The sequence below is a fragment of the Anopheles arabiensis genome, chromosome 3 (assembly GCF_016920715.1).
Source record: "Anopheles arabiensis isolate DONGOLA chromosome 3, AaraD3, whole genome shotgun sequence".
NCBI lineage: Eukaryota > Metazoa > Arthropoda > Insecta > Diptera > Culicidae > Anopheles > Anopheles arabiensis.
The window spans coordinates 19,285,570-19,310,984 of NC_053518.1; the positions used below are offsets into that span (position 1 = coordinate 19,285,570).

The 25,415-nt window shown below is 46.4% G+C and overlaps 1 protein-coding gene across 7 annotated transcripts in view; it reads right to left on the minus strand.

Annotated features, from left to right (window-relative positions):
• The window catches only part of LOC120904109 (pneumococcal serine-rich repeat protein), a 219,734-nt gene that overhangs the window by 20,682 nt on the left and 173,637 nt on the right, over window positions 1-25,415 (minus strand). For 6 of the 7 annotated variants that reach the window (XM_040313880.1, XM_040313878.1, XM_040313874.1 and 3 more), the window contains 4 exons: window positions 6,926-7,106; window positions 6,716-6,841; window positions 5,157-5,302; window positions 2,117-3,118 (listed from right to left, as the gene is read on the minus strand). In XM_040313880.1, the coding sequence (XP_040169814.1) occupies window positions 2,117-3,118; window positions 5,157-5,302; window positions 6,716-6,841; window positions 6,926-7,106 (1,455 nt within the window). The remainder of the gene's footprint in view (window positions 1-2,116; window positions 3,119-5,156; window positions 5,303-6,715; window positions 6,842-6,925; window positions 7,107-25,415) is intronic. The other variant, XM_040313879.1, reaches the window with a different exon arrangement.

Consider the following 25,415-nt stretch of genomic DNA (forward strand, 5'->3'; position numbering starts at 1 on the left):
TAATTCATGCTATAACACATGGCCCAGCCCTGGCAGCAGCAGCCGCTAATAAGCATTGAGTGTGTGGTGGGGTTTTGATTTTTCTTCTATTATGCCTCTAGTGCCTTTTTGTTTTTTTTCTCTTCCACTCAACAGTGGCGCCTTTTTCATCAAGGTTGTGAAGCAATTAAGCTACTAGCTACAAATTGAAAATTAAACTAAACTTTGCTCAAGAGTGCCGTTTTTCTTTTACTATCGCTGCTGCTGCCTTCTTACTATATTACACGTGGCTGCCCCATCTGATAGAGCTGTCTGCAGACCGGCGCCAATTAGTTACGCTACATTATGACTAATTTATTGGTTTATGCTTTTAAGCTTGGAATTTATAGATGCGCACGGGGTGTGTTCTTATTAAAAGTCAATAGTATGAGTGGGGGGAAAAAACCACCCTAAATTAGTAGTGCATGGATGCATCTGCGCCAAGCGCTGTGCTGCTACTAGATACACATCTAATTTTGTTATCTCTTGCTTTTTAACATATTTCCTAGCGATGTACTACACACTAGTTTACAAGATAAAACTTGCAGCTTGTGTTTTGGCTTGGAGAAAAAAAAGTGTCCGCGATTGCCATCCACTGTGTTCACAACATCACATGGGTGTTTTTGTTTGGTGGTTTTGTGAAGCAAATATGATACAAATATTCCCCAAGTTCAGCCGACCCGATACACGGGCGCAATAAAACATCCAAAGCGAACATTACGAATCCTAGTTTGCCATAACCTTTTGAAGAGGGTTTTGATCCGAATGTTGAAAGATAGTCCGAAACAGTGAGCCAAAAACCCATTCATCCTTTCCTATCCCGTTCTACTCGCAGTGCACTGCTATACTTCAATACGCTGCTGCAGTCTATTAGGCAAGTGTGCTTGATGTGTGTGTGTGTGCGTGTGTTGCAATGTTGGAGGAGAGAGAACTCTTCTCTTCCACTGCATTTCCAATATTCGTTTCAATAACCAGGAATATAAGAGAACCCAACAAAAAAAAAAAGTTAACTCAAACGGACGGTGATATTGCCCGCGGGCAGAAGTTTGGCAGCAATTTCGAGCAGCACAGAAAAGCACAGAAGCAATAGACACAACAGCGAGCATTGAAGCATTTTGGTGGCGAAGGCGAAAAAGGACGTCAGCCGTTTGGACGGCAGTCTCGTCAATTCGGGATGAGTAGAGGCGCGAGAGGTTAGAATGTTTTAGTTTTGGTTTTTTTGTTTTAATTTTTTGGTAAATTTTGACCATCAAAAGGGCACTCTTCACGGGGAGACAGGAGTCGTTGAAGCACGGCAAAGGGGGGGAGGAAACCCGGAGGGTTACAGCAGAGGAACCGAACGGGAAACGGGAAAAATGTGGGTCGGAAAACGATGGAAATTAAAAGCAATATCGAAGGGGTTGGAAGAGAGCTAAAGAGAGGAAAAATAGAGAGGAAAAGAGAGAGAGAGAGAGAGAGAGAGAGAGAGAGAGAGAGAGAGAGTATGTGTGTGTGTGTCGATGAACAATACGAACCAAACAAAACGGATAAAACCCAAAAGAGGAAAAAAACAAATCAAACAGTTTAATAGAAAAAGTTTGCTCCCGCTCTCATTTAAGTGCGAAAAAAGGGTTATTATGATGATCGGATATGGTTTGCAATGAGAGAAAGAGAGAGAGCGGGAGATGCAGCAAAATAATATATTCCCGGAGGAAGAAAAAAGGTTGAAAAAGGTTGAATTTTTAGAAAGAAAAGCCATATTTAGTAACACTAAAGCCAATAATAGGAATAGAGAAGAACTTTTTGCGATGATTTAAAGTAAGACAGTAAAGATGTAAAATGGATAACAGAAGTGTTTGAGTGGATAGAAAACAGAACAAACTTAAATACTGATAAAAGTATAAATAAAGCAAGAACCAATAGCGGGACAGAGATGAGGGTAAGATAGTTTTTGGTTTCGTTTGGAGTGAATGAACCACAACGATGGAAGGATAATGGGTAGCTTTTAAAAAGGGAAAATCAGTACACACTCGGTACCATGTGTTGGAGGGGAAGAAGAGTAGAAATGGTGATAAAACCAAAAATATCAGAAGAAAAAAAATCATATTATAGGTCGTACCATGGTCAGTCGAGGAGGACGAAAACTCATTGGTAACGGCGATCGTGCTGGTGCTGCTACTGTTGCTACTGTAGTTGCTGCTGCTCCTGTTGCTGACGATGCTGCTGCTGCTGCCGCCGATGCTGCAGCAGCCGCTACTACTAACGACACACGGTGTGGCCGGGTGTGGCCCCACTACTGCCCCGGTTGCCACTGCCTGCGTGCCATGGTGCGGATAGGGAGCGGGATGATGTGGTGGAGGATGGGGCAGGTGCGTGGGATGATGGGAATGGTGGGAGGAGGTGGAAGGAAGCTGCTGCTGATGGTAGTGACGGGACGGTTGATGGCTGCGGGTTGCCTGTAGGGGGGAAGTGGTGCTGCCACCGCCAGCGTCACTGCCAGTCGATTTCTTCACCGACGTCGTCCGGCGATAGTTTGGCGATTGGGCAGTGACACCGAGCCGCGGTGACCCAACTAAACCTCCGCGAGTAGGCACACCACCGCCACCACCGCCGGAAGCTTGGCTGGTACTGGCGTGACCCGGTGGCACCAGCGGGACGTACGCATCGCTTGGCGAGCAGGACCCGATGCTCGCTAGCGACGAGTTGCTGCTGAACATGGCAGCCGGCGTCGAGGCGACGACATTCCCAGTGCTCACGGCAGGTGTTGTAATGCCCGCAAACGGAACGATCATCGGTGCGTGATAGGACGAATCGGAGGAGGATTGGAACGGACCGACGAACGACGACGAACAGGCGGCGGCGGCAGCAGTGGCAGAGGTACAAGCAGCAGTGGTAATGGTGGAAGTGGTCGAGGTGTTGAGGGAGGAGGAGTTTTCGGCACAGGCTGGCAGGCTAGGGTTCGCTACGACTGGCGGGCGCGGTTTCGCGCCCGGTGCACCAGCACTGTACGGCAGGCCGGCGGAGGTGCCTGCTTTCGGCGGCGAGCCGACCAGCACGACCGTATTGACGCTGGTGGCCGACGACGACGATTCCGAGTTCTGCCCATTGTTCGACTGATCCTCTGGAAGATGCACAACAGAGTGAATTTATTGTGGCCCTTTGCCCTTTTGGGGAAAAAAGTGGGAAAGTGTTTGGGGGAGGTGATTTGGCAGGACTTGTCAGGTCGGTGCGATGAGCATTGGCCACGTGTGTGTCGCTTGGTACGAAGAACACAGGTTTAGCGATAGAGAGAGGGAGATAATATGTGTAGGTATGGGTGAGAGAGAGCGAGAGATAGGAAATGACGTAATGGAAAGAGAGAGAGAGAGGACAGCAAAGATATATACGCACGAAGAAGTTGTGATCAAGTTGGAGAGCATTGCGCATCGTTCGAATTATTCGCCTAATATAAAGGAGTTTTTGGAGGACAGAAGAAACCACTAGAAATTGGATGAAACATGGTGCAGACGAAGAGATTTCGAATGCTCGAAGCGATCACATGGAAAACGATGCAACAGTAAAACATCTTGAAACACCATAAAATTCAACAGCAGATCGTAGAGCAAAAACTGATGACAAAAACCCCTGTCCTAATGTCAGCTCAAGGTGAAGATAATGCGCAGAAAGTTAAACACGAGCTGCAGATTCACGACATCTTTTCCGAACACACAAAAAGGATTGTTTGGTAAAACCGCAGGTTAGCGTCCACTCAGGAAAGAGATACATACATGTACGAGGATCAAGTTATTTCGTCGCTGGCTTTAGGTAAGTACATTCACGGGACGTTAAAGGGGACGTTGCTTGGTTCGAATTTAAAATTTCAACCCCCTTGTGGTGTTATTTTGAGTACTTAAACAAGCCCCAAAAAAAAAATTTACAAAATTAGAATCATTACGCAGAAAAGGGTAGAACGTAAACCAAACAACTAAAACTATACGTATGGTCTGTGTGTGCGTGTGTGGTGTTAGCTCACAAAACAAACGCTATGCTAGGAAGACTGAGACACTAGATCAAACAGGAGTAAATTAAAGAAGATGAAAAACAAATAGAAAAAAAAACTCTCACACTAACAACTACTGATAACGAGAAACAATTCTACGATATAAAAACTGCAGAACACATCAATCGAAAACGTTGCTTTTAAAACCAAATGTGTGAATGTGAGTAGATAATAAAACCATCAAAAAAGGATGTAACGAAAAACAAATAGGAAATCAACTCGGTAAAAAAAAAAAAACACAAAAACACTACACCTGTTAATCACTTTCCCTTTCTTTTGGTGGCTAAATGTAATGGTTACAAATTCCAAATAAGAAAACAAAGGCCAAATCAAATCAAATGATCAGTACATAATATTAAAAATTATAGTTGTAAAAAAGGGCAAAAATATTTCAACAAAATATAAAAATTATCTAAATACTATAAAAACACTGTTAAAAGTATACAAAACTACTACAAATGTTATAAATATTATATAAAAAACTTCATTGACAATAAAACAAGAATGATCAAATAAATCGATAAAATATGAGTAATAGCAACCAAGTAATACGGGAAAGAAAAATCATCTAGCAACTAACAAACGGTCTACGCGTGAGCGAGTGAGCAGGGCGTACAATATATAGTTGAAGGGAGAGGGAAGTAAAAAAACGTTACAATATTCATAAACGGTAAGTGTGAAAACAAACACGGAACGGGGATAAAACAGGAGAAGAATAAGTGTGTTTAACTTAAAGAGCAAGTAACAGTTCTAGTGCGTTATAAACCTACGACAAAGACAAGGTAGTGTGTGTTTAGCTAGTTTGTGGAAAGAAAGGGAGGAGACAAATCTAAGAGGTGAGATCAATGGGGGGGAAAAGGGTGATAAAAACAGGACCGCAGGATATAGGGCTAAGTCTACATAAACCATATCCTGTCTGCGTCCTGGTGCTAAATACTAATGCTAAAGGGGGGAGGAGGTAGGTTTTGTTCAAAAGTTCTTCCAAGGTCGTGGAATTCATAAAACCAGGAAACAACGGGGTTGGGCGTTATAAAGTTTAAATATTAGCAAAATGTACGATATAGGGAGAGGTTCAACTCGATAATAACAACGAAAAACAAACAAACGGGAAGCCACTTACCGCTAGACGGGGAGCAGTTGATCGGTTTCTGGCCGGTGTGCGTCTGGCGGCGGAACAGCATCGACGTTGGCTTCGAGGCGGCGTTCGCCGACGACGATCGTATCCGTATCATGGGACCGAGGTTATCGTCCTTACTCTTTGCCGACCTGGAAGTTGAAACGGAAAACAGGAGTTAGAGTTGCTGTTCTTGCAACACAAACGCAAACGTTCGCTGACCGTCTTTTAGCCGAAAGGTAAGCTAATTTGACACACGGTTGAGCTTTTGTGCTTGACGCGTTCATGCGTTGGGAAAGATTCAATCTCCGACCAAACGTTTACCAGCGCCAGCGCTCAAAGCCGTGTAATCAGTTTTGCACCAATCAAGCTAGCTACTGCCGATCCGAAGGACAACCTATTAGTGCGGGCAATTGACCCTGTGTCCAAGGAATCGAGCGAGCTATTAATTTCAGTTAAATCACTCCAAACTCCCGCCCGCCCGGCAACGTCACAGATGAAGGAAGAAAGCAGAAACCAGCCAAAGGACTGGACACACACAAACGTCGTTATCGATTGCAGTTTTGTTGCGCACCAGCCTCGTAATAGACTCCTCCTTCGAGGAGGCAACCGACGAAGCGAAGAAAAGAAGCCCGTTCAAAAATAATGCTGTCCCAGGAATCTTGCCTCATTTGCCGAGAGAGAGAGAGCGCGCGCGGCTCACGGTTAGTATCATGCTGCGACGAGCGTGGTGAAACAAAAAACCCGAAAGAAAGCTAAACTGCCCTCCCCAATGCCAGACAGTCGGGAAGGGATGTTGGAAAAAGCTGTCGAAACAAAACAGCAACAAAAAAACCCATGCTGAATTCCTGATGGAAGACAGCTTTTGCACGCTCTGCGGGAAAGCAACAGACGACGCACACAGTCTCTCATCCCCCTTATTTTTTTCTCTCTCCCCGTTTACCGGCAGTCAACCGTTTTTCCGGCTTTTCCGGGCAGCGTCTACATGCAACAGGTTGGTTGCGCTGGAGTGCTGCAGTGGGGACTCGCTCCAGACGCATGGTTTTTATGGTTGGATTTTTTTGGCGGAGACGTTGAAGACATTGGGACGAACGTCTTCCACGTTTTCCGGAGTTGACGAGCGGGCTTTTTTGTTCTTGTTTTTTGTTGCGCCTCTCTCTCTCTCTGGGACACATTTCAACAGGAGAAATCTTTTGAAAATCTTGTTAGTCGCCGCCGGTGGTTCGGCAGCATTTCAGGAGCTGCTGGAAAAACAGGCGGAACACAGCTAACGAAGGACTATATATTTTTTTACGGTGGACATCATCTAATATCGATGAAGAAGGGAGTGTGGAGGAATGTATCCAAGGAAAAACATCATTCTCCAGAAAAAAGGCGAAACATTCGTTTTGTTTTAGAATGCGTTAAAGACATTGAAAAAGACAGTCTTCTCAATTTGATTTTCCTCCTTAGGCGTGTGCCACCGCCGTCTAGACTGTAGACAGATTAGCGCAGTTTGGTGAAGATCACGAAACTACAAAAGATCAAAAATACACTATTTAAATATGAAACGGGAATATACTCACTTCATGATGGTGGTGTACATGTTTTGCGCGATGATGGAATCCTGCACCTCCATCCAGATTTCGCCCGCTCCCGTTTTGGAGCTGCGGCCAACCTCCAGGTAAAAGTAGCGCTGTGAATGCCCACATCTGAAAAATAATTCGATTAAAAAACATGCGTTTACTCCAACTTCTCTTGCAACGCTTGCGTTCGCGTTGGTTGGTCACTCTTACCTTCGTACCGATGCCAGCAGAAACTCGACGTTTTCGGCCCGCTTCTCCTGGTGCGGCGTCAGTTCCGATCCGATGCGGACCAGCGATAGGGTTTTGTCGGTGATGCAGAGCCGATAGTTGCCAAGGATGCCGTAACTGTCGCCGAGCCCCTTGCGCTGCACGTACACTTCCCAAACGTGCTCTGGAGGAGGAGACAAAAAATGGGTAGAAAAAGTTAGTTAGCTGAACTGAGCGGAGGGAAAACAGCAAACAAAAACCTGCAGAAGGAAAAAGTTATATTGCAAATTGAAAGCAAAAAGGGACAAAAACCAGCGCCGATTACAAATTTGTGCTTTGAATAGTTAGCTCTTTCGACTGGATGAGTCACAAGGAGTGCGCGCTAAACGAGGCGGAACCACCTCACCGTCATCCACCCTTCCCAGGACACAGCCGTAACCCACCGCCTGTCACTGGCTTGTCTCGCTCCAGGGTGTCCACAGGGCACTATAAATTATTACCCGGTCGGGTCGTCGGGAATGCCACACGGCAGAGGATAAGTGTGCCGTGGGGGGGGTCGATCTGCTGCCGGTAAAGCGAGATGAGAGCGGGAAAAACTGCTTTTCTACCGTGAAAAATCAACCCCACTTACCTCGTTCCAAACAGCAGTACAAGCAGCAGCAGCTATCATTCCGTTTTGTTCATTAAACAAACGAAACGAAATGGATTTTTCATTTACTGAATTGTTCGCAGAAAGTTGCGCCGAAAGTGATTCGCTCGCTACACCTGTGTGCCGGGAGCACAGAGGGAGAAAAGAGCTTTCAGTTGTTTGTGTTTCCCTTTTTTGTGTTGTTTTTTTTTTGCTGTTGCAGATAGAACCTAATGGCGACTGGAGAGCACACTCCGATGGGTGCGCGCTGCTACCTTGCGCGGAAGGTCAGCTGTCTGGGTGTGTGTGTGCGCGCCCGCTCAGGTGAGTGGTAAACTGGTGAACAATTTAATTTAGACAAGGACATGATAGTGTTTTCTAACCCCTTTCCAATTCCTCACGGGGAAACCCACCCCATTTCCCAGTCGTTTGCTTCTCGATAGGGCTACAACGCTGATCCGGTATTTAGTTTAAACAGATTCCCTTATCGACCTTCCCTCTCTCCCTCTCTCTCTCTCTGTCTCTCTGTCCACACGCACCACAAACACCATCCTTCTTTTTGCGAGCGAAATGGTAAATTAATTACTTAATGGGCAAAGCGAGCGTAAAACTTTGCCACGTCCACTACAGCGCCATCTATCTGGCATCGAACAGTTGAAGGGGTTAAGAGGAAGAGGTTGTTTTTTCGTGTTTTTTGTATTCCATTTGTGTGTTTTTTTTTCAGTTTTTCCCAAAACGAAATGAACCGTGGCTTGCTCGAAATTCAAGCAGACTTTTTTTTTTTTGCTCAATTGTGTTTGGTAAACATTGTTGTGAAATGATCTCATGGTTGTGTTTTCTGTGTCCAACCTATCAAAATTAAAACTAATATTTATTATCCAAACAAGCAAGCACTGTTTCGTGGCAGTTACCTTTTCCGTGAGGTCATTGGTTGGCTAAAACCCGTCAAAACAGTTTTAACGCTGTTTTAGCCAACTGTGTCCTTTAATTACTTGTATTGTTGTTTGACATTGTCATGTGTACATAAAGCTGTGTCAGAATATTCCCTAATATTAATTTTGTACCTCAATTGGATCACATATTCTCCAAGTCTTATAGAGTCTGCAAATAAAACCATACAGGCCTAATTTGGTACCTAGTACGGGACAGTTATTGGATTAAAAACACAAACAAAGCATGAAAAACACAAACATTTTGAAGCTGAATTCTTAATTTGATACATAACCGTTTACAGGTGTCTGCACCAAAATGTATAAGCATGAATAACAACCTTTCGACAAGAGCATTGCACACCATTCGAGTAGTAGTAGTAGTAGTGGATAAGTAATTATGCGCCACGACTCATTTTTTTCCGCCCCGTCACATCATGTCTAGGTACGTGTGCCCGTTTTGCGAGCAAAAGCGCCACCACTTCACGTGAAGATAAACAAGCTTAGTGCTTATTTTATACTTCCCCGTGCGTCCTCGCGCACCAAAATTCCAAGACAGACCACCGCCGCGTGCCAGAGTTTTAACCAAGCCAGAAGGACATGCCGCGTCTGGGCGACAGGTAAAACCATACGCCAGATAATCGGTGGAACAGGCACCACCGCACACATGCCCGCGCTTACGTGATGCGACAAACTGTCACACTAGCTTTTTGTTAACTCACTAAGTCCGGAACACCGGAGCACATCATGCCCAGACTAAGACCAGAGAGGGAGAGAGGCCTACCACACAGTAAGTAGACTTCTTGGGCGGTGAACAAAAATAGGAATTGCTCAACTCTAGCGCCTCTAGAGTGGTGGCAGACACCATCACCACCACCAGCACCACAAGATGATAAACAAAACTAAAATAAGTTTGAAGGGAGAGGCGGTTGGGCCCAAGGAGCAGAAAATTCGCAGACATTATATAGTTTCCGTTTTACATGAGTGCATCTTGCAAGGGAAACCCCATTAACTTAGACAGATAGGCAGGAGGAGAGAGAGATAGAGACAACGAAAGGGCAAGAACATAACTGCATAATGTTTGTCTGCTTCCCGCCACGGCAAACCTCCAGCCCCCGCCTAGTCAACGTTGTGCATCGGTGCATCACTTTTCACCGGCAAGTGTTTCCAAGCCACTTCCGCCGCATCATAGACATACATCACACCCAGCACCCCTTGTGCCCTTTGCCATCCTCTCCTCTCTCATCCCACCCGTACGAAGATCTCACTAAGGAACAAGTGTCACTGATCCTGCAACCGCATCTCCCTTCCACCGTCAAACAGGGGAATGTGGGGTGGATTTCAGGTTTAATGGTTTCTGACTGAATTGCGATGCACGCGCCACGCCTAATTAATGAGCAAATAACAATTCACTCCAAGGCAGCCACCGCCGCCGCTACCCTGCATAGACAGCAGGGTGTGTGTGTGTGTTTGCAAGGTCGGTTTTTAAAGAGCCCTTCCTTTAGAGAGAAGCACCCCGGAGATGTGTTATTACTTGGTTTTGCCTCTAACTGTTCTGAATCGGAGGTACGAAATGGATCCACCGTAAACTACTGAGACATGAAACAAGAGGATTGGACGGGGTTTTAAAAAGCAAATTGCACACACACACACACGGGATGGCCGCAGGCAACAGCCATCAGAAACGTGCACGCGCCGCCACCACTAGTTTCATTTACTTTTCGGTCCAATTAATCGATAATTGGAGACGACAGTGAATTACATGCCTGTGGCTCTCGTGTCTCATCCCCGATGGCACCAGCCGGAACAGAAAGGGGGAGGGCAACAACAACAACATCAAAAAAAGAAAAGGATCTTTGCTGGGTCTTGATTAGGGCAGGGCAGCGAATGAATGGGGGGAGTCGTCATCGCTAGTTAGGCTGGAAGTAACAACCTGCTCAACCTCATCACCTCGTAGTAGCACCATTTCGACTCGACAACAAATTTTACACCCAATCCTCTCTGTCTCCCTGTTTTTTTTTTACTCAACTGAAGCAAAACAACACACTTCCGGCAACAGGTCTGGGAGGGGGAAAATACTGAGCCGGCTGGAAGAGCCGACGGCGGCGGCGCGTTCAATTGTACGCTTAATTCAATTCAATTAGCGACTAATTAGTTCCACGTGGTGTGGTGTGTGTCCAATACGGTTGGAGAGCCGTTGGACACAGTTTTCCTCGGGCATGCCACCGGAGGAGGGCAGCGACTTACTTGTCTGCATGTGTGTGTGTGTGTTTTGCGTCGCTGATTTTCCTTACGGCTGCCGGGCCCGTACCCGTACCGAGACGCAGCCCTTCTTGTTGGCCATCCCGGCAAGAAACAGAGCGCGCGCCCGCGCGCGATGTAGTCGGTGTGTGTGACGGACGAAACTCGCCACCTACTCGGCTAAAAGGTGGTGGGCTACTGTTTTTCCCTTTGCCTTTCCGTGCCCTCCTTTTCCTCCCGGGGGGCTTTATAGCCGGCCGGAAGTGGTCATAGTTCGATTAGCTTTGGATGCGCATCAGTAAGCATGGGGCGTGCGCGCGCTCTGGTTGTAAAACAGACCACCTCCCTGGCGGCCCCGACCGATCGAGACACAATACAAAACAAAGCGAAGGAGTGTTTAGGCGGGGCCTGGGGAGGAAGCACGCGTAATTGTGTACGGAATTTCTCCTTGAAAATGAATTCGACATCAAAAACAGGCAATTAAATTTTTAGGGCTCGCTGGGGGGAGAGCGAGCTCGTTAAAACATGACAGCAAATGGGCAATACACGTCAACTGATATGAAACATTAAAGGTGAAATATGCAACCGTTAGGCGTGTTTACAGTGTGTCGCCTGGGCACCTTTCAGTGTGTGTTTGTTAAGTCGTTGTTTGCATTCATAATGTTGATGTTATCCGATTGATCATTGATCGTATGACTTTTAACTGGCTCGTTGTGCAAGAATAAAGCTTGTTAGATATGGCATAAATTAAAGACAAGGTTTTGATGGTCTACTCGATGTTACCTACATCATTCAGCGTTTACTGAACACATTTAACGCACAGCATAATGTACAGAAAAGCTACAAATGTCCCTTCCTCAAGCAGGAAACAGAAAAAAACGCTACATCACTAACGTCCGTAACAGAACTGCATCATCATAATGCTCCCTGGTGGCAAAGCAATCAAATGATTAGCACTCCCCCACACTTACACACTCACAGCGCTTGATGTAAAGGTACTGTTACAGCTGCAGGATGCGTGCCAAAATTCTTATCCCAAGGATAATGCCATTGCGGATCTCCCACCATTCGTAGACAATGTAAGGGAAAATAAATCAGAAACTTCAACCAATCTTTAATGTATGTGGTGGTAGTGGACAGAATGTACACACACAAACACAGCTACACACAAAACTCATGACTGCTTCCGGTTCTGGGGCCCTTAAATGACCATTGCACAAGTACTGTGGAGTGGATAGTAATGGTCTTTCCGCTTCACTCGAAAGTCATTCGAGTGGGCTTATAAAGATGCTGACTATTCCTTTGTGATGGCAAATACACTTTACAGAGTGTTGAAGAGTAAGAAAAACAGAGGGAAAGTAAGAGATGAGAACCTTTTCACTTCTTGATACATATTTCCCTATCTGCCAACAATTCAGGATCCTCAACTGTACCCTGTGTCCAACTATCCAAGATGTACTGGAGAGTCGACAAACTCTTAGAATCATATCTCTCACAGCTTTTACTGTACCATCACTGACATTAGCATGTGATTTTCAGCTTAAATAATCAGTTTTTGCTGGAAATAGCTAAATCCTAATTGATTGGTCGTTGGATTAGAAATTGTACAACGACCAACTTTGATCGATCGATTGTTCTTCAAATTCCAAACATCACTTTTACGTTTTAGCTCTTAATGTGTCTTATCGTATAGCAACTGACTATATCATACCAGGCGGCTTTCACATAGAAGGAAAATGACTAAATTGAGAAATAATTTCATTACTTTAACCCGGAAACCTCACTCCACTGCAACACATTTTAGCAGTCATTTAAATTTCATCATTAAGTGGAATGCAATCCTTTTCAAATGTCAGCCAAATTCCGATCCTAAAATGACCTCCACCACTTCTGTGAAGTAAGTAATACTGGAGGGGGGAGAGTTCCACTTAAGAGACTCCTCGAAATACGCCTAATTAACAACTTAAGCACTGTACAGTTGTCCAGTGATTTTCTGAATGGAGCTGCTACGGAGGCAACAAACGCTGACCCACATTCCGGCGACAGTACCCCCCCCTTTTCGTGGAAGAAAGATCCGATAGGTGATAGTATCAAGTTCTTGCCCTTCCGGGACACATCTGATGGCACATAAATGTACCCTCCTCCACCCGCCTGCCTTGAAAGATGTGGACACTTTCCGTGAGCGGTATGATTTTTTTCTTTTTCGGAAAAGGATCCCAAAAAACGAAGAAAAAGGGTACCCAGATATTATATTTTCTAACATTTTTGCACGAAAAAACGGACAGCCTGCTCTATTGCATCTTCACCACAAGCCGGTGTCACACACACACGTACGCAACGCACACCTGTTACCCACGCGTGGTTAGCGAGAGAAGCTTTTTCGAGCAATTGTCTTAGAAAAGGAAAAACTCCCCAGACGGTGTACGATTCACTTTTGGAACCTTTTTCGTCCCTCTACGCATGTGAGATGGAAAAAGCTAAATCCTTGTAGCAAAAAAAAGAGAAACAAAGAAAGTGAAATCATAGCTCGGTCCCTAGTTTCGGTCACATACAGGCCGTAAATCCAGATTTAATGCAAACTGCCATCGAAAAATGAAGGTTGCTCCCGTGTTGTGTGGATCTGGGGGGACCTTTATTCTCGGGATTGTGCAAAATCTTGCAACTGGGAAAACGAATTCTCCCTCCCCACATGTCCCCGATGTGCGAAAAGGATCTAACAGACTTTTTTTTTCTAGTAAACACCTACGGCAATTTCAGCGAGTTGATCCTTGTTGCTTGCGGCGGAAGCGCTGGCAAAAAGAAAGATGTCACAAGCGCCCGGCGGTCTCTGGACGCGGAAGTTGCGTTTACCACACACACGCACACACCGGTAACCGTAATAAATTTCGATTCAATTACGGGCACGAATAAATAATAGCAGATTGCGTGCGTGGTACAGGTTTTCCCTTGGTGTTTGTAGTGACTTGTAACCGGCCGGCAACGAGTGTGAGTGCGTATGTTACTTTTGAATGAAGAAACCAAAGCTTCCGCTGTTTGTTGTGAATGGAATAAGTGCGTAGTATGATCCTCGCGTGCTTGAATTAAGACGTTTGCCAAGTAAATTGAAGCTCTCAATGATCGTAGTCAGACATTATAAGGACTTAATTTAATCAAACAAGGTCAAACAAAAAAGACACAGAATTATGCTGAGCATAATTGAATCTTACCATCAATCGCAATCTTATTTCCTTTGATATACCTAAACACATTAATTCAATGGAATTTCCCTGTGTCACCGCGAGACGCTTTAGGGTTTTGCATAAAATGTTTTCCAACAAATTAGCTGTTGCTACCCCTTTGCCATGATACCCGACGACCTCACCCGACAAGCTTCACTTCGGCAAAAGATTTTCCTTCATTCTCGAAACCCAACATTTTCCCCGCCCCAACGTGGCCTTTTCTATGTGTCGCGGGGTTGCAACTGATGAAGATTTACGGGCTTTCAGAACGCTTTTTACACACTGAATCCTGCTAAAGTTGTTATTGTTTGCGTTGCCGTTTTGTTTCGCGAAGTTTGGCGCCCCCACCCCCCCCCCCCCGCATTAATAAAAAAAAAACAGTACAAAAAATGCGCGACGCCGAAAAACGATTTATCGCCGACAAAACACACAACACCCATCATATGTAATTACGGAAAGTGTAATCGGTGGTTCGTACGGTTCTAGTTTGTTTTCGGCCACATTCGGAAAGGGTTGGTGGGTTTGTGGGAAAAAAAAACACAAGTACAAACAAGGGAAAAACACAACAGATAGCGCGCCCACGACACGATCAACCCCTGCGTATATGAGAGCTCGTTGCATGATCGCATAAATGTAATCCTTCTAATGCGTCAAAGTCACGGAGCGAAACAGAAAAACAGGGACAAATGACAGGGCTTACCACCTTCCTGTACCCTGTTGTGTGCGTGTCAGATCGGTCGACTACGTATGATGACTTTTTTTCTCCCTTAATTCCAATCCTCCCTGTAGCCGGGAGTGAAAATAAAGGCGACAGATGCAACTGGTACACACACTGCACAAGCCCCACGGAAAGGCGACAGGAGGTTTCGAATCCTAAATACTGTTCGTTCGCTTTATTTTTTTTGGATCTCTGTTTGGATTAGTTTCAAAATTGTTCACACACCATCATCATCATCATCCTCTTCACCCGGCCACAACCGGCCGGCCAAGGGTGCCCGCGTCGTCGCGTCGGGTCGAAAAGGTTCGTGATTTACTACAGTTGGATGATTTATGGTTACACTTTTCTGCGGTAGCAATGGCATAATATGGATCTTCGCTTTCCCTTTACCCTCAATTTATCGAGAATGCTCGTGTGTGTGAGTGTGTGCTGAGATTAAACTTTATCAAAGGGGAGGAAAAAGCCGAGGATAAAATGGATAGGAATTGAACAAAAAAAAGCAGAAAAAACGCCCAAACCGACACACGAAGGAAGCGTTTCCTAATTTGAGAAAATTGTTTTCCGTTCGCTTGTGGCGCAGGAACGCCAGGAAGGAAAATTACGGTTGATTTTGCATCCATCCGCACCCTGCAATCAGCGCTCTACCGCCGGCCGTGGTGCATTTTATTCGAGCCACAATTATTAGCTTTACAGTTGTGGGGGGAGAAGAAACGATGAAATTGCATGTTTTAGTGCACAAAGCGCACACAGGCACGCTCAGGTGTGCGAAGGCGAAGAAAAGCAGGACGTCTGCTGGGCAGGAAATTGTTTGTTTTCCACGGCTGTACTACTAATTGTTCCGCAAGTTCGTTTAATTTGTTGGTTACTACAGCGCGGTAAGATCCATTAAAAAAGGGTTTTTGTTTTAAGTGAGCTTTGCGTTTTTGCAGAGAGTTGATTGAGGTACATAATTATCTGCCGGCAAAAGTTTGATTAAATTAATTGCAGGAAGGTCTGTGCCCTCACCAGCTGCCGAGAAGTCCAAGAAGGATTCGGATCTCCAATTCAAGCGACGTTTGTTTCTTGCCTTTCTAGACAAGTCGAATAATATATTCCACCTCTCACCGGGGAACACTCCAAAAATGGACAACAACATTTTGATAAATCCCAGATAAAGTGCCATTTACCTTTCGGCGCTGACGGAACAGCATTTGGAGAACACGAGCACTTGGATTTGGATTTTCAGGCTTTTTTGCTTTTTTTGTTTTGTGCTGTGCATGCAACATTTTTGCTACAAAGCAAAAAAAACGAAACAAGCTCAAATAGACCTGGCCTGAATCTGAAAGTGTTGTCACTGCAAATACTGAGTGGTACAAGCAGGGAAATAAAATAAACAAGATAACAGTTCTACTACTACCTAGCGCCGGAATGGCTTTGGCCCGTTTTGAAGACATCATAGGAGTGGGGGGAACTTCTGGAGATCTTCTGCTGCGTTGGGTGTCGGGGTCGCACGCTGCATCCCAAATACGAGAGACACCCTCCTGCAGCGAACGTCATCCCGGGTGTTGAGACTTGTCGTGTGGCGCAGTGAAAGATTCTCCAGGCGCTCCAATATATCATTCCACGCGTTGCACACGCCACGCGCCATGGCGCTGTGTGGAAATGGAGTGATTTATAAAAAAACAGCGCACACACACACACACACACAATAAACAAGCAAAAGGATGTGTATGTGAGGAAAGCCCGAGACCTTGTCCGCCCACCTCCGCCTGATGTGATCTTCAGCAATGAAGCCTTTTTCCCTGAAGGTCCGCAGAAGTGTCCACTAAACCACTTGAGCGTGGAAGTGCTAGTGGAGTGTGAAAGCCCACCAGCAAGAAGGGTCAACACAGCAACTGTGACCGGCGTCAGACGACAGGCGACAGGCGAAGACGTCCACGATGGCCGGTATATACAGCGTCAAGCGACAACGATTGGGAATTTATAGGCGATTAATGATTTATTTTTCCACATTAAAAGCTGGAACAACTACACCCCCTGGCGAGAGGGGGAGAGTAGTGTAGTGGAGGAGTCGGTCTCGCTGGCTCGGACGGCACACACATAAATAACTGTGTGCGGACAGCGGGGCGAGCGAAAACGCTGCAAATGTATATATTTAACTTGGACGTCGGACAAGTATATTTCCTCCAATTGATACAGATGCGATTATAAAGACGCGCGTGTGAGTTCCGTACCCCCTGTGCCAGGGGCTTTTGACCGTTTGATCAACGGGTTTCTTTGCCAATAGCAGGGGGAGGAGGTTTCTGGCACCATTGCCACCACCACCGCCGCGCCAACACACACAAGGTGGCGGGGGAACAAACAACGAACCGGAATGAAAGATGCAGTTCCGTCCGGTTGGGTCCAAATTGCATTGCGGAGATAAAAGCGAAAAAAAAAATACACACCAGAACGGTCACAAGCGTACACACACAGGCAGTTCCGTTTCTTTGCCGCTCTGGCCAAGAAAATGTACGACATAGAAAAGCTTCTTCAGTGCTGGAAGCAGGGGCAGGAGATGAGGGAAAAGGCATTAACTTCTGATACAATTTATCAGTTTTAATGCTCGCTTAATGGCGTTCTTTTGTGTATAAATTTCATAAATAACCTCTATGGACTAGAACCCGCCTGGTCTCACTTTGTTTGCTGCTCCCGCTGCAGCCGAGGAGTTGTTGTCCGAGCATTGAGAGGGGACGCATTTTATTGTATAAACGATTGTTTCGTGACCAACAACTGCCCACTGCTGGCTGGATTGGCGCTGTTGTGTTATGTCCAAAAAACGAAAGGAGAAAAATAACGAAAACGAAAAAAAAACATAGATGATGGGTGTCTCTAGCTGACCGTAACCTGACAGACCCGGACATTTGCGAACAAGTGGCCTAGGTAGCCAGAAGGGCCAACCAACAGCAGCAAGCCTCAAGGATAAAGCATTACGGAGGCAACGCTTCATTAAGGATGCACACCTCGCAATGGGTAAATACGTTCCCTGCCGGCCACTACCAACCAAACCCCGCTGCAGCTGGACCCACTGAGCTAAGGACGCCGCACACGCGGGACAAGCCGGACACAGCAAAACCTGTGCCAGAAAGCGTACGTCGTACGACTGTGAGTAGCAAGAGATGGAGTAGTAGGCGCCACCGCCGCCACTGCGCTGTACGCCAAACGATGAAATGATAAAAATCCTCCCAACATGTTTAATGGCGAATAAAGCTGGCAAGGCGCACAAGGATAAGCGATTTATCTTCCGGACGACAGCCGCCACACTCTCGCCAATCGTGCAAAACGTGGCGTGTGGATGCGATGACAGGGAAAACGGATACCGGATATCGTGCCGAGCAAGAAGCGCGTTTGCACACACTAGAGCTAGGTACTTGCGGCCCAGATGTGTTGAGGAATTCAGAAGCTTCATATAGAGAGCATCGCATTATTCTTCAATAAATTGGTCTATTTTATGACGCGACGAAATGGTTGTGAATTAAAATTAACACTAGCCTCGTGCTCTGTTTCCTCTTCTGTTTAAGTTTTTACCTTTTTGTTGTTTCCAAATTGCGAACTTGATGTTTGTAATTTGTTGTCGTTCTATCGTTGCTAGTTCAACACTTTTTTTAAAATTTAACTTCAAATTACATGGTTAAGATGGTTTAGAAATTTAATCTTTTCATTTCAATAATATTGTTGGATTTTGATTTTATACATTAATATTTCGAATATGAATTCAAATAAGAATTTGATTTCGAATATGATATTCAAATGCCACATATGAATTAGAAGGAACTAAACCATAGGATATAGATAAAACTACTTCCCCCTGTGCAAAGCGACGGAAGAAATCATTCCCTTTCGCGGATTTTCTCATGCTTTCTTTTTCCCTCCTACGGCAAATTTGTCAAGCAGCGTTTCGAGCTACCCGTCCCTGGCACCGCCTCATACCCCTCGCCTGAGCGCGCTGTCGAAGGTTTGGATGTGTTGGTGCGTCAGACGGCCAATCGCTGTCAGTCGTCGTCCGTGCTTTTTCCCTCCATAGCGCTATCTCTTTCACGCGTATGGTCAATGCTCGCGAGCTGTTGTGGCGCTCAAAAAACCGTTAACAAACATTGCGGCGATGAAGTTGCATTTTCACAAATCAAACCAAAAAAGCGCAATGAGTTCAATCGCTGCAATGTACAAATGACTAAGGAATCGCTAGTTCACGTTGGAGGGTTTGCTGTGCAACGCGTAGAACCCTAATTCCAAGTAGCGCACGCAAGACAGGTGGCCATGGCCGTGCATAGGAAAGCTTAAACCAAATTACATAAAGCTTAAGTTTATGTGACACTATGATTTTCCTTTATATGTTGTAGATTGCACAGATATGCTGAGTCGTATGCGCATGGGTGTGAGTGTGCGTGCACAACTGTCGCCGAATGTGTTTTCTTCCGGAATGTTATGATCCATCGGTCAAAGAAAGGAAGGTGTTCATGACGGTGTTTTTTTATTGTGGAGCTGCATCCTTCCCCCTGCCTGCAGCGTATGCATCGAGCAGGAGACAGTGTGGCAGTATGCAAGTTGCCCGCTGGATAAGAGCGGGCCCGCGGCACCGCCATCATTCCGCACATCTTAACAGCATGCCCGTCGTGGGTTCTAACCGCGTATGAACCGTCCGCCGTAGCAAGGGGTGACTATCCGGCTACGTGGTACTCAAGTCCTGAAAAGGCCGGCATGATCGCGTAGGCCATTACGCCAATAATAATAAGAAGAAGAGGAATAACATAGCGTAACAGCTCACACCCGGAGAAGAGATTGGATTATCTTTGTTGCTGCCGTGTTACCGCTGTGACGCGACAAATGCACGGAATGCAATCGATCAAAACATTAACCTACCGAGCCGAACCCATTCCAAGGCAGTGCCGGTCGCACGGAGTCATGATACCGACTCGAAACCAACAAGCCACCAGATTCTGGACGGACAGGTGCAGCACCATACGCGCACCGTAATAAACAAATCCAGAATCCTCTTTTGTATGGATTCAATTCAAAATGTTGTTTCCACTTGCATCCGCTAGCTGAATTGGAAAGAAATGTGCTACATATCACACGCACGTTTGCTTCGATCGTTTGTCTTTTAAATACCCCCAACAGCAGAACCGGTCGCAAAGATGGTGGTGCCAATTAAATGGTTGTATTGTGTCGTAGGTAGCGGTAATCGATCGGGCGGCGTGCAGTGCGTTTTCTAAGAATGCATGGAGTGTGTAGACGCAGCCGGTGACAATGCACGTATTAGAATCAAACAGTTTTGGAGTTCCCGCACGCACACACACACACACGCGCACGCACGAACGCATGCACGCATGCACGAATGCACGAATGCACGTACGCGTGCACGCGAGCACGCACCCACGAAAGCGCGCAGGCAAGCACACACCCACCATCAACCCCCCCCCCCCTCCCGCATGATCGATTACGGCTACCTTATCGGAAGAAAGGCTGGTTCCTCATTCAAAGCACCGGGAGGGGAGGGGGATCCCGGCATGATAGAGTGGACGATCACTTTCCCCGCGCTGTGTGTGTGTCGTGGCCAGAAAACTCGAGACAAATTCCGGCACATTGAAAAAATAATATTTTTTATTGCCACTATACACCGTGCTACATGATGCTTAGAAGGTCGTTGAAGCATCAAACATGTTCAAATTAAAAAATATTAGATTAGTGTTAGACGTTCTCCTACGCTTGTTTTAAATAGGCTTCTTCACCCTCAATTGGCAGGGGCATCGAATGGTCTCATCAGCAGCGGCACGAAATAAAATAAACCATCAATACACCGATAACACTTTAAATCCCAAAATGAACCAGCTTCTCCCGTATCGTCAAGGTCACACACAATAAATAAATGCTAACACTCACCAATAACAATACACAACCGCAATGTACATATACACCAACGCATACACACAATCAGCTGACGGCGCAAGACACGGGCTGAAGCGCAAGTATAAGGCAAGGCATGGAGGGGAAGGGAGTAAGAGGAAGAAGAGGAAGGAATGGGCGCCAATATTTTTTGAATTTTTTGGCCGTTTTTTTTGCTCCGCCGTCTGAAATAGTTCATCCATTCCTTCAGCAGATGGCGCTCGTTCCGCACCTAAAAACTGCAAGAAATACGCCGGCTATCGTAGTTTCGGCTGAAGTCCAGCGCTGTTTTTTGCGTATTTTTTGACACAAAACGACGCAAAAAACTACGCAGAAAACTGCTCGAATCTGCGCAGCGGGACGATAGCCAGCGTATTTATTGCAGTTTTTAGGTGCGGAACGAGCGCCATCTGTTGAAGGAATGGATGAACTATTTCAGACGGTGGAGCAAAAACGGCCGAAAAATTCAAAAATATTGGCGCCCATTCTTCCTCCTCCTCTTCCTCTTACTCCTCTCCCTGCCTTGCCTTATACTTGCGCTTCAGCCCGTGCCTTTCGCCGTCAGCTGATTGTGTGTATGCGTGGGTGTATATGTACATTGCGGTTGTGTATTGTAATTGGTGGGTGTTAGCATTTATTTATTCGTGTGTGACCTTGACGATGCGGGAGAAGCTGGTTCATTTTGGGATTTAAAGTGTTATCGGTGTATTGATGGTTTATTTTATTTCGTGCCGCTGCTGATGAGGCCATTTAATGCCCGTGCCAATCGAGGGTGAAGAAGCCAATTTCAACGTCTAACACTGATCTTGAACGTTTGATGTGTGGCAATGTGGCAATGGGTGTGGCAATAAATTTTTTTTTTTTCAATGTGCCGGAATTTGTCTCGAGTTTTCTGGCCACGACACACACACACGGACACACACACACAGCGCGGGGAAAGTGATCGTCCACTCTATCATGCCACGATCCCCCTCCCCTCCCGGTGCTTTGGATGAGGATGCGCTACAAGTTAAGCCAGCAATTCTACCGATAAGGTATCGGAAATCGATCGTGCGTGTACGCGCGTTTGGGGGTGCATTCGTGCATGCGTGCATGCGTTCGTGCGTGCGCGTGTGTGTGCGTGTGCGTGCGGGAACCCCAAAACTGTTTGATTCTGATGCGTGCATTGTCACCGGCTGCGTCTACACACTCCATGCATTCTCAGAAAACGCACTGTACGCCGCCCGGTCGATTACCGCTACCTAAGAGACAATACAACCATTAAATTGGCACCACCATCTTTGCGACCGGTTCTGCTGTTGGGGGTATTAAAAAGACAAACGATCGAAGCAAACGTGCATGTGATATGTTACACATTTCTTTCCAATTCCGCTAGCGGACGCAAGTGGAAACAAAACTTGAATTGAATTCATACAAAAGAGAATTCTGGTTTGGTTTATTACGGTGCGCGTATGATACTGCACCTGTCCGTCCAGAATCTGGTGGCTTGTTGGTTTTGAGTCGGTATGATGACGCCGTGCGACAGGCACTGCCTTGGAATGGGTTGGGATCGGTAGGTTCATGTTTTGGTCGAGTGCATTCCGTGCATTTGTCGCGTCACAGCGGTAGCCCGGCAGCAACAAAGTCAAGACAAACTCTTACCCGGGTGTGGACTGCTATGCTAAGTTCTTTTTATTATTATTGGCGTAATAGCCAACGCGATCATGCCGGCCTTTTCAGGACTTGAGTACCACATAGCCGGAGCCGGTGACTAACCCCTTGCTACGGCGGATGGTTCATACGCGATTAGAACCCACGACGGGCATGCAGATGTGCGGAATGATGGCGGTGCCGCGGGCCCGCTCCTATCCAGTGTGCAACTTGCATACTGCCACACTGTCTCCTGCCCGGTGCATACTCAGCAGGCAGGGGGAAGGATGCACCTCCACCATAAAAAAAACCGGAAGGAGGGAAGGAGGGAAAGAGGGAAAGAGGGAAAGAGGGAAGGAGGGAAGGAGGGAAGGAGGGAAGGAGGGAAGGAGGGAAGGAGGGAAAGAGGGAAAGAGGGAAAGAGGGAAAGAGGGAAAGAGGGAAAGAGGGAAAGAGGGAAAGAGGGAAAGAGGGAAAGAGGGAAAGAGGGAAAGAGGGAAAGAGGGAAGGAGGGAAAGAAGGAAAGAGGGAAGGAGGGAAGGAGGGAAAGAAGGAAAGAGGGAAGGAGGGAAGGAGGGAAGGAGGGAAGGAGGGAAGGAGGGAAGGAGGGAAGGAGGGAAGGAGGGAAGGAGGGAAGGAGGGAAGGAGGGAAAGAGGGAAAGAGGGAAAGAGGGAAAGAGGGAAGGAGGGAAAGAGGGAAAGAGGGAAAGAGGGAAAGAGGGAAAGAGGGAAAGAGGGAAAGAGGGAAAGAGGGAAAGAGGGAAAGAGGGAAATAGGGAAAGAGGGAAAGAGGGAAAGAGGGAAAGAGGGAAGGAGGGACAGAGGAAAAGAGGGAAAGAGGGAAAGAGGGAAAGAGGGAAGGAGGGAAGGAGGGAAGGAGGGAAGGAGGGAAGGAGGGAAGGAGGGAAAGAGGGAAAGAGGGAAATAGGGAAAGAGGGAAAGAGGGAAATAGGGAAAGAGGGAAAGAGGGAAAGAGGGAAAGAGGGAAAGAGGGAAAGAGGGAAAGAGGGAAAGAGGGAAAGAGGGAAAGAGGGAAAGAGGAAAAGAGGGAAAGAGGGAAAGAGGGAAAGAGGGAAAGAGGGAAAGAGGGAAAGAGGGAAAGAGGGAAAGAGGGAAAGAGGGAAAGAGGGAAAGAGGGAAAGAGGGAAAGAGGGAAAGAGGGAAAGAGGGAAAGAGGGAAGGAGGGAAGGAGGGAAAGAGGGAAAGAGGGAAGGAGGGAAAGAGGGAAAGAGGGAAAGAGGGAAAGAGGGAAAGAGGGAAAGAGGGAAAGAGGGAAAGAGGGAAAGAGGGAAGGAGGGAAAGTGGGAAAGAGGGAAGGAGGGAAGGAGGGAAGGAGGGAAGGAGGGAAGGAGGGAAGGAGGGAAGCAATTTTTGTTGACGGGGTGGGGGGGGTTGCAAATGATTCATCGGGGCCCCCTTCGATCATCAGTCGCAAACTCTAATTTTTTTTGCTGACGGGGGGGTGCAAATGATTCGCCAACCTCGGGGCCCCATCGGCCATCCTTCCGGGGGCCCTTGTCGCTAGTACTCTGTCCATACGGCATACTATATAATGGCGATCTACGGGCCCCTAAATCGGCGGGGCCCCAGGCGACCACCTAGTCCGCCTACCGTTAGATCCGCCGCTGTAATCGCGTATGAACCATCCGCCGTAGCAAGGGGTTAGTCACCGGCTCCGGCTATGTGGTACTCAAGTCCTGAAAAGGCCGGCATGATCGCGTTGGCTATTACGCCAATAATAATAAAAAGAACTTAGCATAGCAGTCCACACCCGGGTAAGAGTTTGTCTTGACTTTGTTGCTGCCGGGCTACCGCTGTGACGCGACAAATGCACGGAATGCACTCGACCAAAACATGAACCTACCGATCCCAACCCATTCCAAGGCAGTGCCGGTCGCACGGCGTCATGATACCATCATACGCGCACCGTAATAAACCAAACCAGAATTCTCTTTTGTATGAATTCAATTCAAGTTTTGTTTCCACTTGCGTCCGCTAGCGGAATTGGAAAGAAATGTGTAACATATCACATGCACGTTTGCTCGATCGTTTGTCTTTTTAATACCCCCAACAGCAGAACCGGTCGCAAAGATGGTGGTGCCAATTTAATTTAATTTAATGGTTGTATTAGCCGGCATCGCGAATAAATGAACACATTTTAACAGTCGTTTAAAGTTCATTTTGGTTTAACCGAGTTCATTTGTTGTTCATTCCTGTTCAAATAAACGACCGTCAAAACAGTTAACGACTGCTCGATATCGCATATAGGCAAACACGGGGAAAAAATTCGAGCAGTATAATTAAACGACTGTTAATTTGTATCGCATACGCTCTTGACAATCGTTTGTTTAACGGCGGCATAGGACCAGTCGTTAAAATTAACAAATGAATTCAATGCGTTCGCGATGCCAAATTCTAGCAATTTTTAACGACTCTGGTTAATTTTTAACGACTGTTAATTTTAAACCGATTCTTTCGCGATGCCAGCTATTGTCTCCTAGGTAGCGGTAATCGAATGTACATATACACCCACGCATACACACAATCAGCTGACGGCGAAAGGCACGGGCTGAAGCGCAAGTATAAGGCAAGGCAGGGAGGGGAAGGGAGTAAGAGGAAGAGGAGGAGGAAGGAATGGGCGCCAATATTTTTGAATTTTTCGGCCGTTTTTTTGCTCCACCGTCTGAAATAGTTCATCCATTCCTTCAACAGATGGCGCTCGTTCCGCACCTAACAACTGCAAGAAATACGCCGGCTATCGTAGTTTTGGCTGAAGTCTAGCGTATTTTTTTGCGTATTTTTTGACGCAAAACTACGCAAAAAACTACGCAGAAAACTGCTCGAATTTGCGCAGCGGACGCCTTGATTTCTTCCGTCGCTTTGCGCAGCGGGTTCTGTAATGAACTATGGGACAAACGAATAAACAGTTGCAAACAGACCGGCGATTAAGGTGCACTCTTCTTATCAAATTTATACTAAGCTAATATCACAATCACTATAGGAAATGAATTGAAAAAAAAGGAACTCTCCATGCATTGCCTGCAATTGCGTTTAAGTGGCATTATTATGAATCAATCACCAATAATAACTATGATCCTCTGATCGATTGCCATTTCTTGTCCCGACTAACGTATCAATAAGGAAATAGCCATACTCTCTTCGCGTATCCTACCGCAAGTTGGCGCCTTCGCTTACAACTTACGAACTCCACTCGGCTCGGTTGCTATAA